The following is a 13,425-nucleotide window of genomic DNA, read 5'->3' on the forward strand; positions in this document are numbered from 1 at the left end:
CCAGCCTCTGCTCTGCAGCCTGACCGTACGGAGGAAAGGTGGAGGGGTGGGGGGGAGGGGGGGGGGAGAGCCAGCCACCCAAAAAGAAAACCCAGCTTCGAGCCGTCACCCTCCACCACGAAAGAAGAGAAGGGGGATTGAGACTAAGAGAAAAAAGAAGAAGAAGAAAAAAAAGGATCTCGGCTTGTCCAGCCCTTCTGCGGCAACAGGAGCAGACAGCGAACCCGGTGGATTTTTTTTTTTTTTTCCCTTCTTCGGCGTTTCTTTTCCAGCACAAGGACTTCCACTCAGGAAAAAAAAAACAAACCAACAACCCCAAAACCTGCAGAGACCGAACACAAAAAAAGCAAGACTAATAATGAACAATCTTGTTAATCCGCTGTCCCGAGGGCTGGGGATGTGCCCCGGCTCGGGAAGTTGTAGGCTGTAGAAGTTCTGCCTCTCCCCCATGTACTGTGCTGTCTAGAGCTTGTTTCCCCCCACCCTATTTTTTGGTGCTTTATTGCTGTTATTGTTATTATCTTAATTTTTCTTCTTCATGATGTGCTGTTAGAAACCACTCCGGGACTACTCCAGCAGTAGGAAGACCGAGGAGTGGAGTGGATGAATATACCGATGAGAGATCCAGTAATCCCTGGGACAAGCATGGCTTATCATCCTTTTTTACCTCACCGGGCACCGGACTTTGCCATGAGTGCTGTGTTGGGACATCAGCCTCCCTTCTTCCCGGCTCTGGCTTTGCCTCCCAACGGGGCAGCCGCCCTCTCCCTTCCCGGGGCTCTGGCTAAACCCATCATGGATCAGTTAGTGGGGGCTGCAGAGACTGGTATCCCCTTTTCTTCCCTGGGTCACCAGGCAGCAGCCCATCTGAGGCCTTTAAAAACTCTGGAGCCAGAAGAAGAGGTGGAAGATGACCCGAAAGTGCATCTGGAAGCCAAAGAGCTTTGGGAGCAATTCCATAAAAGAGGCACGGAGATGGTGATTACCAAATCGGGAAGGTAGGTCTGGGTCGGGGGTTCGTGCCCTTTTTTCCCTCCCTTTCCCCCACCCCTCAGCTTCTGCACCTCACCTGGCTGTTTTAGAGCAAGGCTCTTTCGCCGACAAATCCCTCCATAAAGCTCCTTTCACCTGGAATTATAGAAAGTTTTAGGCGGCTGAAGATCCGAGCCCTTCCCGGGCACCACGCTGCAGGGAAAGGCTCGACCACTGAACCACGAACCGGCCCTGCTCAGCGTGTGCGTGTGCAGGGGGCGAGAGGGTCCCTTCATGGTTCAGTAGCTTAATACTGTCTGGAGAAGACTGGTAGCAGAAAGAAAATAATTTGGGGTTGGAACAGGAGCTGACCTGATTTCAGCCTTGCTACACGTAGTTTTTCTTCCTTAAGAAAGAGAAGGGGGAATAAAAGAAAAAAAATATTTGGAGTGGCATATCGCTGCTGGTGAGGCAGGAGCTGCAGGAGGGCAGATAGGCTCAGTTTATCAGTTGCTTCGCTTGTGCCTGTCTCTCTACTGGGATCTAGGCGTGCATTTTGTGCTGACTAATTATATCTGGAAATGCACAAAAAGCTGACAAAAATACCCAGTGGTCCTGCAGCCGCTGCTGTAGCGGCAGGGAAGGTTGTGCAGCTCCGCGCTGCCTGTCCCTGTATTTATGTAACCTTCACGTGGGAATGAATGAACATACACGGCGCATCCACGCTCGGCATTTCTGCTTTTTATAGGTTTACTCATCTGAAATCCCTCTCTGTATTCGCTGCTCGTTGACGTCTGTGCTCTTTTCCAACTCTACCTATTGCTGTGATGACACGTAGGGAGAAAACCCCCTTCGCACCCGGGCGTTTTTCTAAGGAACTCTCTTACAAACCTCCCAAACAATTCGCATGTAATTTGCCAGGAGAATTACTCGAGGAAGCCACTCCTGAAACGTCTTCTTAGATGGCCTTCAGCTGCCTTGCTGGAGCTTCACATACTTGCAGAGCACCAGTTGCAGGCTAGAGGCTCAGGGGGAAAAAAAAAAAACAAAACCAACTAAGAGCAGCAAGGAGGGAAAAAAAAAAAAAATCCCCTTGCCCATTTTACTGCTTTCCCGAAGTTTTCTCTGTTAATTGTGGTCAAAAGTTTTTGCGCGAAAGCCTCGGCGAGTATTAAGCGCTCTTACATGTTGCAAAGTCATGTGTTTCCTTTTAAGTTGAGATTGCTGAATGCCAACCGCTCGATATAATAAACAGCAAATTTGTGGTATCCTGTTGCAGTTTCGAGCTGGGCTTAGGAGCGGAGGGGAGCGGGGTTTGCAGAGAGCCCTCTGCACGAATGGGTTATCACCGGGAGGCTGTAGCGCTGGGAAAGCCACGGCAGCCACCCTGCCCTCACTGTGGGTTTTTTTCCTCCTCCTCTGCAAAGTGAAAAGCTCCCCTCTCCGCTCTTCATCGGTGGACTGGATTATAATAATGCAGAATATTTATTTTATCGGGGTGCGATCTGTTCCCATTTCTTTGTCTAGCAGGCAAAAAGGAAATAGAGATCTGAGCGCCGCAACCGAGGCTTTGCTGTTTAGGAATGGCAGAGGGTAGGCGCCTGCTGATTTCTAGGGAACACGTACCTCTCCCCTCCGCCTCGCATCCCAGGGACCATTTTCTCCTGAAACTTTTAAGCGTTTGAGAAACCTTTTCGCTGGGGGCGGGGGGAAGTCCTTTTGCTGGGGGGACACACGCGACTTTTCTGCTTCTGAGAGCTGAAGCGATTGCTTGGTGGACACGCTACCGAGATTCAGAAGCTTATTTAAATGCTGTAATTAATTTTATTTTATTTTCGTCTTGTCTTTTCTTTATATCCCCCTCCCCCCCCACCCTCTGCCCATAGGAGAATGTTTCCTCCATTTAAAGTGAGATGCACTGGACTGGATAAAAAGGCCAAGTACATTTTATTGATGGATATTGTGGCGGCTGATGATTGTAGGTACAAATTCCATAATTCCCGGTGGATGGTAGCCGGCAAAGCTGACCCTGAAATGCCAAAGAGAATGTACATCCACCCGGACAGCCCGGCCACCGGTGAACAATGGATGTCCAAAGTCGTCACCTTTCACAAACTGAAGCTCACTAACAACATCTCTGACAAGCACGGATTTGTGAGTGCCTTTTACACCTTCCTTTGTCTCCCCCTTCCCTCCCTCGCTGCCTGTCCGGAGCGGTGGGTCCCGGCGGGGGGGATCCGCCCGGGAGAGCAGCGGCTGCTCGGCCGGAGCCGTGCCCGCAGCCCCGGCTGGCAGCTCCCGCGGGCGGGAGAAATGCGGGGAACAGGAGGACTAAATACCCCCTTCCACGAACACGGAGGACATGCATCTGTCCGGTTTATAATACTCCTTGATTTTTTTTTTTTGTTGCTGAGGTCAGGATTAAACCCTCGAGTTTATTCTGTAACCTCTCCGTGCCATTCAGCATTAACTTCAGAGATATATTTCCACTATAGCGCAACTCGATATTTCTCAGAGCTGTGGTGACTTTATATATCTCTCTATTTTTTTTTAAATAAAGGCGATCACACTTCTTAAGCGTAGGAAAACGATATACATATGTGTATAAAGGGCTTAAAGGCCTAAGTACGCAAACATTTAAATATATATTAATCTGGATAATGTAAAGCAAGCCGGAGTGAAAATAAACAGGGACCAAAATCAGAGGTCAAGTTGCCCATTCATGTCTATCCACTCCTTTACATTTACTGGGTGTGCAGAGATAAAAACTTACCCTAAGAGTGAAATCAAACAAACCTGCTGATAAGTGCTCTGACGATCCTTGCCATTTCTTTCTATTCCTGGGAAAGCCTCCGCCTCGGAGCCGGGGGTTGCTGGTGGTGCCGCGGTCGGGGGATCTCTAATGTGCCGAACATTGCATTTGCTGGCTGTGATTTGATTAGACGATACATTTTTGCCTTTCGCAGAAGGCCTTAAGTGGATTGGGGCAAGCAATTAGACCTAGCCAAGGCTCTCGTGGTGGTGGTGTTATTGTAGCTGCTGCTGCTGCTTCTTTACTTGATTTTAATTTTTTTTCACGTTGAACTCAAAAGACACTGCGGCCGGAGCCCAAACAGCTTCTCCCCCTCTCCTAGGAGAGGTCTGCTGGGATTTTACCCCCTGCCCTCCGAGAGGTCCGGCGGAGAGCCTAACCCCGGCGAGCTGGAGCTGTCAGTGCTTTTTGTTGGATGCTGCAAGGAGTGTGTGTGTGTTTGGAGTGTGCTCAGCGGGGAGGAGGAGTGAGGGGAGGAAGGAGAGGGAAGGCAAATTAGGAGGAGAAAGTGCCGATGGCTGGGGGAAGTGCGAGGCGGGGGTGCTGCTCCAGCTGACCGTCTTCTTTCCCCCTCTCTGCCCTCTCTGCTGCCGGCCGCTGCCCCCCCCAGACCATTTTAAACTCCATGCACAAGTACCAGCCCCGGTTCCACATCGTCCGAGCAAACGATATTCTCAAGCTTCCCTATAGCACGTTCAGGACGTACGTTTTCCCGGAGACTGAATTCATCGCAGTGACCGCATACCAGAATGATAAGGTAAGGAGATTAAGAAAGGATTTGTTTTACGTGTTTTGGCTTTTAAGAGAGCTTTTAGTCTGCATTGTTCCCTTAAAAATCACGAAGCCCATCCCGCTCCTCTCTCTCCCCCCCCCTCGTCTTTGCCCCCAAAACTCCTTGATCCAACTTCGGGAAGGCGCCGGGGGGAGGGGGTCGGGCACTCTCCTAATACCGACCTCGGGGAAGGCAATTAAAAGGGAGGTGTGTGGGGGGGTGCTGGTTAGGGTTTTTTTTTTGCTCCCCGGTATGGGGAAAGGGGTAGGATGGGGTGGGGATCGCCGCTTTCAGTGTGGATTTAATCTAAGACGCATCAGAAAAAAAAAAAAAAAAAAAAAAGAATCGGCTCCGTGTGTCGAAAGACAGAGGGGGGAGAGCAGCGGGGCTGGAGATTTTGTAATTCTTCCTGGCCTTTGTGCTGTTTTTGCTCCTTTAACAGCAATTGGCAATAAGGCTGGAGCGCACGTCTGGTTCCTATTATTATTATATTATGATTTTTTTTTTCATCCTGCAGTGTTTTATTATTTTTTGTGGTGCAGAAATATGCTCTGATCAGAGAGGGGTATCTCGCTTGAATTTAGCTGGAAGGTCTGAAAGAGCCAGTGTGAGAAAGTTTTGCAGCGCTGCAGACGCTGCGTTTGGATTTCTGCTGGTTTATTGTCGCTTGCGACGAAGGTGGTATATCTGGGAGAGTGGCAAATGGCAAATTTACGATAATTAAGTCAAGTGGAAGGAAGCGAAGGAGCCAAAAAATGGGCTTTGATTTTTTTTCTGTCTATAATTTATAACTTTGCGTGCGTGTGCGTTGAGCACAGAGGGTCTGGATGTGCAGCGCCCGCTCGCTGCAGCTTCCCCGTGCCTCTCTCTGCCCCCTCACATCCTTCACTATTAAAAATTCAGGGGTGAAGAGAGGAGGTCTGCACCCTTCTGCCCTCGGTTTCCAAAAAGCCACTTCTCCCTCCGGGCTCGGGCTATTTTCCTCTCTTTCTGCGGCCGGGCGCTTGCAAGGAAACGGAAAGAAAACGTGTGTACAGAGAGTAGACTTTGCTTTGGGACTTATCAGCAGGGCCGTTCGCCCCGGTCTATCAGCTGGGGCCGGCTTGGTTGAAGGACAGAAATGAGCATATTTGTCTGATTGCCATGAAATCGCCTGGAAAGCGGCGTGCGGGAGCGGCGGGGAGCCCTCGGCTCCGGCGCTGCGGGAGCCGCCTCGCCGGCAGGTCAGAAGGCACGGCCGGGATCACCTGGATTAAAAGTCCTGCTGGTTTTTAGCAGTGGGCTTTCCTGCTCTTTCCTGATCCCGCGTGTGCGGCGGGGGGCGAGGGGGGGCAAGTCGGAGCCGGGGCGGTCCTGCCCCGCACTCAGCCGCAGGCAGGGGTTTGCTCTTCGGGGTCCTGCTCTCCTCTTAGATTGGAGGGTTGTGGCTCTTCCAGCCCGGTCCAGGACCGGGACCGGGAGCGGGGCGGCGGGCAGGCGGCATCCCCGTCCCCGCCGCCCGTATCCCGTTACAGCGAGGGCAGCCCCCGGCCGGGCTTTGAATCCGCCTCCGCGCATCGGGAGCGCAGGCACGGGCAGTTGCGGGGTGCCCTGCACCCCCCCATCCCTCCAAACTCGGGAAGAAACAGCCATTTCTAGCGATAACCTGAATCCCGAGGAAACCCCCATTCACCAAGAAACTTACACCCCCCCAAAAAAACCTCCAGCTCGCTCCTGGCACCCCCAGTGCCCCAACACACACTCACACGCGGAGCATAATGCGATTATATAAAGTATTTTATTATAGCAAGGGGGTGGGTATGATTCCTTTGCGGTTTAATTATGGCATTTAAAGAGTTTTAAGCACAGGCATAACTTGCATGGATCGCATTGCACGGCTAAATTAATTCCGATGCGGTGGCAGCAACACGGGGCTCTTTCATTGCCACCACAGCCTGGGTCACCGGCCAGCCCGGCCGGGGGATTGGGTGCGAGCTGCCTCCAAGCTGGCTTGGGAAAACACGGAAATTCACCCCAAAACCAGGGACCTTTGCCCCTGCGCTCTCCTGTTCCTGCCAGGGTCCTGCCGGCATTGGGGGAACTGGGGAGAGGGGGTTTTTGCTGTTGTTTTTTAATACAAAATCTCCTTATTTCTGCCCCAACCCCTTGCCTGTTTGTTGGGTTTTTTTGTTGTTGTTGTTGTTGTTGTTTTTTCTCCATCTTATAGATCACTCAATTAAAAATTGACAACAACCCCTTTGCCAAAGGTTTTCGGGACACTGGGAATGGAAGGAGGGAAAAAAGGTGAGTCTGGATAGATTATATATATATAGGCGCCTTGTTTGGTTTTCGTGTGTAAAGCTCAGAACATGAGCAGAGGTCAAAATCACCTCGCTTTGCCTCCAAACCACACTTCCCCCCGCCAAAATTCATAAGGATCTTGTCATTAATAACGCCAAACTGATTGCATGGGAATTCTTTCCTGCTTTCCATGTTCATTTTTTACATCGCAGGGGATGGCTGGCCAAAGGGATGTTGGTGTGTTAAGCAAGTATCACCGGAGAAAGAAGTTTCCCTTAAAATTTTGAGAGGAATATTACACTATAGTTTATATTTGGACTGGGAAAGAGGGAGGAGTGAGGGCAGAGCTGATTGCTGGCTCAATCTCCTCTGGCATTTTCCTGGGGACTGTATCAAAAAGACTAAAGTGTGGAGGAGAAACATATAAATAAACTGTTTTGACAGAGGTGTCTCGTGAATATGGAAGTAATTAATGATAGAAGATTTTTTTTTTTTTCCCAAAAGCAGCAGGATACAGTTTGTGCCCCAGGTAGACAGACAGACAGAACTTGTTTTAATGGGACTCAAGATTTTTATTTTTAATATTGGAAAAAATAGAGAAATGGGTGATTTTTTTCCTTTGATGGGGAATATGTCTTTGTTTTGTTTTGTTACAGCAGACAGGATATTTTAGCCATTTGCACTCAGGTTTAGATAATGAATAAATCTGTCTGTTCCTCTTTTTTTAACAAAAAAAAAAAAAGGGGGGAGGGGGGATGTCATGTAAAACAAGAGGCCTTTCTCCCTGTTCAGCACTGAGCCCAGCACACACACACACACGCCAGCTCCTCTTGTCCGTCAGTGTGAAAATAAAGCCAACGCTGGAGCCACAGGACGGAAATGATTTCTAATTTCTCTCTAAATATAAATAGATTTTTACTCCGGGTTAATTGTTGGTGAAAAGATTACATAAAGTGCCTAACAAAATAACCACTTCCTAGCAATCTTAGCAACCATTAAGATGGCTCATATCTCTGGAACATCCTCGCCTTTTAAAAGCTAATCTCCAGGGAATGCTTCCCTCTCCCCTCCGCCCCTTGTCTTTAATATCTGCCCTTGCTGAGGAGCTGCTCACCGCTTCCAAGAAATCTCCTCTCATTAGCAGCCAAGTCCTGCCTGCGAGAAACGCGTTCTCCCCCCCCCGCCCCGCGAGGGGACCTTGGCCCTTAATTCCCCTGCCCCAAATAGGAACTCAAGAAGGGGCTGGCGAAGGGATGGGGGATCCGGGGGTGGGGGTCCCGGGGGGGTGCCGGGGTCCGCTCGCCCAGCGGGTGCGTGTGCCCGCAGGAAGCAGCTGACCCTGCAGTCCATGCGGGTGTACGACGAGAGGCAGAAGAAGGAAAACCCCACCTCAGACGAGTCGTCCAACGAGCAGACGGCCTTCAAGTGCTTCGCCCAGTCCTCCTGCCCCGCTGTGCCCGCCGTCGGCACCTCCAGCCTCAAAGGTGAGAGCTGCGGCCCCCAGCCCCCCCCCGGCCCCCCAGGGGTGCCTGCTCTGCGGGGGGATGGATCCCAGCCCGAACCGCTGCCCTCTGGCAGCAGACTTTCTTCCTTCCTTTATCTTTCCTTCTTTTTGCTGTTTTCTCTCTCTGCTCTCTTCTCTCCTCTCTCTTTCCTCTCACTTCTTTCTCTTCTTTATCTCTTTTCTCTTCCTCTCCCTTGCTGTCCTTCGTGTTCTTTTTATCTTTTTCTTTCCTTCTTTCCTTCTTTCCTTCTTTCCTTCTTTCCTTCTTTCCTTCTTTCCTTCTTTCCTTCTTTCCTTCTTTCCTTCTTTCCTTCTTTCCTTCTTTCCTTCTTTCCTTTCTCTCACTCTTATTGCTTCCTTTCTTTTCCTTTCTTTTTCTTTCCCTCTCCCCTTCTTTTTCTCTCTCTTTCTCCTTCTCTGCCCTTCTCACTGTTCCCCTCGTACTTTCTTTCCTTCTCCCTCTCCCCCAGGCCTCCCTCTCCTCCCACTGCATGTTCATTCCTCCCCTCCTTGGTTCAGAAAGGAGCCAGCTCCGAGTCAAGGGAGCAAAGACAGACCACGGGGCAAAAGTTCAAAACTGGAGTCACTCCATTAATATTCCTCTCTGAATCTGTTATTAGAGGAAGGATCTTTCCCCTGGATACAGTCCCGAACTTTGTTATAGAAAAGTCACCCTCGATTTCTCTCCGTGAGGGGTTGGGAGCTGTCTGCAGCTCTCTCACATGTATTAATCCATCCAGGGGCGGGGGGTGCAGGGGGAGGAGGAAACAACCTCTTTTTTGTTGTTGCTTTACTCGTTTGTTTAAAGTCCTGCCGAGCTGAGGGGAGGGGAGCTGGGAGGGGACCCGAAAAGCAAACCAGAGCTTCGCACCTGGGGCGCTGAAATTAGGAGATGAAGTGCAGAGGAATCCAGCGAAGCCGTGCATGCGTTTGGGGAGTGGGGAGGAGGAGGGGGAGGAGGGGGGTCCAGGGGGTGATGGAGGCGTGTGTATGTGTGTGCGTGCGTGTGCGCTGTGTGCGTGTTTTCAAAGTTTGCCCATTGAAAGGGCTGAAAACTTTGGAAAAGTTCTGAGGAGCCACATCCCCAAGGCCCTCCAACCCCGCCGGCAGGACGCTGCTGTCCCTGCCGCCCCGCTGCCTCTGCCGCGGCCGGGGGGGGTCCCCGGGGGCTCGCCGCCGCCCCGGGCAGCCCCGGCGGAGCGGAGCCGCTGGCCCCGGGCCCGCCCGGCTGCGGTTCGCTCCTCCGGGCCGCCGCTCGGTTTCGCAGCCGGTTTCGCTGCGCTGTGTAAAACTCGGGTTGGCTTGAATGGGGCGGGCGGTGGGAGCCCGGGGGGTGTATGTATTTGTATAGTAATAAAAAAGGAAGTATTTACATTTAAATCTCTGGCCGACCGGGAAGCCTCTCAGTCCCCTCTCCCAGCCCGACGGGGGTTTAGGGACGTGCAGGGCCGGATCCCAGCCCCGGGCTCCCTTTGTCTTGCAGATCTCTGCCCCAGCGAGGGAGACAGCGATGCAGACAGCAAAGACGACCCCTTGCTAGAAGCTAACGAGTCGGGCAAAATCAGCACGACCACCGCCACCACCCCAGCGCCGGCCAGCTCCGCCGCGGCCGTGGGAGACGACCCCCGGGAGAAGGGCGGCAGCCCCTCCAAAAGCCACTTCTTTCCCGGTGACTCGGCGGGGAGCCGGAGCCGAGAGAGGACGGAGAAAGCCCCTCCGGACTCCCGGCACAGCCCGGCTACTATCTCTTCCAGCACCCGGGGGGGAAGCCTGAGTGGCGAGGAACTGAAAAGCCCCCTCAGGGATGGCCCCAAAGTAGATGAGAACCGGCTGCTGGGTAAAGAGCCCTTCACCCCCCTCACGGTCCAGACCGACAGCACGGCCCACCTGAGCCAGGGACACTTGCAAAACCTCGGCTTCCCCCCTGCCCTGGCCGGCCAGCAGTTCTTCAACCCCCTGGGGAACGGGCACCCGCTGCTGCTGCACCCCGGGCAGTTCGCCATGGGGGGGGCCTTCTCCGGCATGGCCGCGGGTATGGGTCCGCTGCTCGCCACAGTCTCCGGGTCATCCGCCGGTGTCTCGGGACTAGACAACACGGTCATGGCCACGGCGGCGGCCCAGGGACTCTCAGGAGCATCGGCGGCTGCTTTGCCTTTCCATCTGCAGCAGCACGTCCTGGCTTCTCAGGTACCGCATCCCGCCCCGGCTGCCCCTCTGGAGCAGGGGGGCTCCGTCCCGGGGGAAGCGGGGGGGGGGGGGGGGGGGCAGCGGGGCACCCCTTTAGCCTCCCTGCTGCGGGTCCCCGTCCCCCCCCCGGCCCGCTCTCTCTGGAGGGGCAGGCACCGCGTTTGGGGGAAAGTCGGAGGTGGGAAACCCCCAGGGCGGGCGCGGGGGGGTGGCCCAACTTGAACTCCCGGAGCTCTTCCACCCGCCCCGCTCCTGTGCTCCCTGGGACACTGTGCCGCGGCCAGGCCTCTGCCCGCCCCCCGGCCCGGGGGCTTGGCGGCTCCCCCGGGGCGGTCCCAGCGCGCGGCTCCGCGGTGCGGGCCGCCGTCGGGGGGGCGGGGGGGGGGTGGCCGGGGCTGCACTGCGGGGTGTGGCGGCTGTACCTGTGGGGACAGAGCGTTTGCCCCAGCGAAAGAAAATCTCCCCGCGGAGGAGGAGAGTGGGGGAGAGACACCACGGCCCTTATCTCATCTCGTCCCCGTTGGATCACGACCGTGCAAGGCAGAGCCTTGGCAAGTTCTGCCTCGGGGCGTCCGGGTGGTTTTGGCCTCGGCACTGGGAGGACGGGTCCTCATCCCCGCCCCTGAGCAGCAGCAGCTTGGCCGCCGTCAGCTCTCCCACTGGCGTGTGCGTGGGAGGGGGGTTGCTGGCGTGGGGGTGCCGTGGAGCATCCCCCGGCGGGGCGGGGGGGTGTGCAGGCCGGTAACCCTCCCTTTCTCTCTCCTCTCCCCCCGCAGGGCCTGGCCATGTCTCCCTTCGGAAGCCTCTTCCCTTACCCCTACACCTACATGGCGGCGGCGGCCGCCGCCTCCAGCGCCGCCTCCAGCTCGGTGCACCGGCACCCCTTCCTCAACGCCGTGCGGCCGCGGCTCCGCTACAGCCCCTACCCGCTGCCCGTGCCCCTGCCCGACGGCAGCAGCCTCCTCACCACCGCCCTGCCCGGCCTGGCCGCCGGCTCCGGCGAGGGCAAGGCGGGGGGGTTGACCACCAGCCCCGGTTCCGTGCCCCTGGACTCCGCCTCGGACCTCACCAGCCGCTCGTCCACCCTCTCCTCCGGCTCCGTCTCCCTCTCCCCCAAACTGGGCGCAGACAAGGAGGCCGCCACCAGCGAACTGCAAAACATCCAGCGCCTGGTCAGTGGGCTCGACCCCAAGCAGGACAGATCCCGCAGCGGCTCCCCGTAACCCCCCCGGCCTCCGGGAGCTCATTTCAAATCAGTCTCGCAGTGCACTTTGTTTGAAAGAAACCACATCCTCCACCCGCGAGTTGTTTTTTTAACACACCCCCCCCCCCCCCCCCCGCCTTTTATTTGGGTTTTATTCTTCCCTTTTCTATTTTTTTTTGTTTTTAATATAAAAATCCCCCGGCGTCGTGTGCGCGCTTATCAGCAAAAAGGTATCTGGCGAAGCAGGGGGGTGAGGGTAGGGAGAGGGTCGGGGATGGGGAAGCAGAACCGAGGTGGGAGAGCTGGGTCGGAGGCTGCTCGCAGGGAGCGGGCTGGCCCGGCCGGGTCACCGGCGGGGTTGTGGCATCCTCCTTACTTTTTTTTTTTTTTTAACTGTGTAAAAAAACCCCAAAAAACCCAGAAAAAAAAAAAAGAAAAAAAGACCTAAAAGCAAAAATAAAACAAAAAAAAATCAAACAAACGTATAAATAACAATTAAGTAAGAGAAGCGATTTTTTTTCTTTCCGAAAGAAAAGTGTGTGAGAAACTCGCATATCGGTTCTTCAACAGTTGTTTCCTGGGCGGGTTGTTAACGACAACCCCCTTAGTCAATATTAAGGGAAGCTGTGTGTTTAAAATATTATCGTGATGTCTGAGAGCCATTCGGTGGCTTTTTTTGCATGTTCCATAGTAGTCTGCTTTTTTGGGGGGGGTGGGGTATTTTTTTATTTCGGTGGGCTTTTGTTGTTTATTTTTAATGCTCGTTTCAAATCCCAGGGAAAAAATGATTAATAATAATAATAATAAAAACAAAAATAAGACCCTTGTCCTTCTACCTTAAACATCCTCCCTGTAGCAACAACAATAAGAAGTGTAGTTGGAAAGAAAAAAAAAAGTGAATTTATTTTATCTAAAAACCTCTGTAGCTTGACTGTAGGTTTATCACAGCTTTCCTTCTTTAATTGTATATGCAATAACAAGGTTTAAACATACTGAGAAGAAGAAAAGAGCGGACACTATTATTAAAACAAAGTATTTATGTAATTATTTGATAACTCTTGTAAATACGTGGAATATGAATACTCAAAATTAAACTTTAATTTATTGACATTGTACATATCTCTGTAAATACGACTGCAGCTGTCTTTTTTTTTCCTTCTGTTTTTATTTTTAGTCGTTTTCATTTCAAGTTTGTAACTCTAAACATACACCCCGACCCAGAGGAGAAATACCCCCATTTCTGAGGGCTCACTTTTTAAATCGGAGTTCACCCCAGAAAACCTGACCTCGTCCTTTTGCAAAGGAGCCGAATGCAAAAGGCAAAGCAGAAACAAAATTAATCAAAGACCTTTAAAAAAAAATGAAAAAGAGAAAAAGAAAAAGCAATGTGCCACGGTAGCTTTTAATCCTCCATTTCTTCAGTGTTCAAAGTGCTACTTTCCATATAAAATGTCAACAACAAAATAATTATATCCGTTACTACACGACAACAGGCTTCTCCAGTGGCTTGAGAGAAAAAAGATGAAGATTCTAGGATTTTCTTTAATTTGTATTATTTTTTCCCCATTTCCTTGGTATGTCAAAAAACCAACCCCACGACGGAGTTTTACTACTGTGCTTATTGTTGTCTTTGTTTGAGTGAGTGCATATTTTCTTGGCTTGAAAGTCAGGTGCTCAGAGCTGGTTCAAAGAAA

The 13,425-nt window shown here is 52.5% G+C and overlaps 1 protein-coding gene across 2 annotated transcripts; it reads left to right on the forward strand.

The window, feature by feature from the left end:
• Positions 1-603: 603 nt before the first annotated feature.
• Positions 604-11,750, forward strand: TBX3 (T-box transcription factor 3). 2 transcript variants are annotated; one of them, XM_075718825.1, is made up of 8 exons: positions 604-998; positions 2,859-3,151; positions 3,679-3,683; positions 4,395-4,541; positions 6,763-6,839; positions 8,163-8,320; positions 9,824-10,527; positions 11,304-11,750. In XM_075718825.1, exons 1-8 carry the CDS (start codon positions 604-606, stop codon positions 11,748-11,750), a joined length of 2,226 nt encoding a protein of 741 aa, XP_075574940.1. The 2 variants fall into 2 exon arrangements, with proteins under 2 accessions (XP_075574940.1, XP_075574941.1); XM_075718826.1 differs by lacking the exon at positions 3,679-3,683 and having other exon boundaries at positions 2,859-3,126.
• The last annotated feature ends 1,675 nt before the right edge of the window (positions 11,751-13,425 follow it).

Source organism: Pelecanus crispus, chromosome 11, assembly GCF_030463565.1.
Source record: "Pelecanus crispus isolate bPelCri1 chromosome 11, bPelCri1.pri, whole genome shotgun sequence".
NCBI classification, from domain to species: Eukaryota; Metazoa; Chordata; class Aves; order Pelecaniformes; family Pelecanidae; genus Pelecanus; species Pelecanus crispus.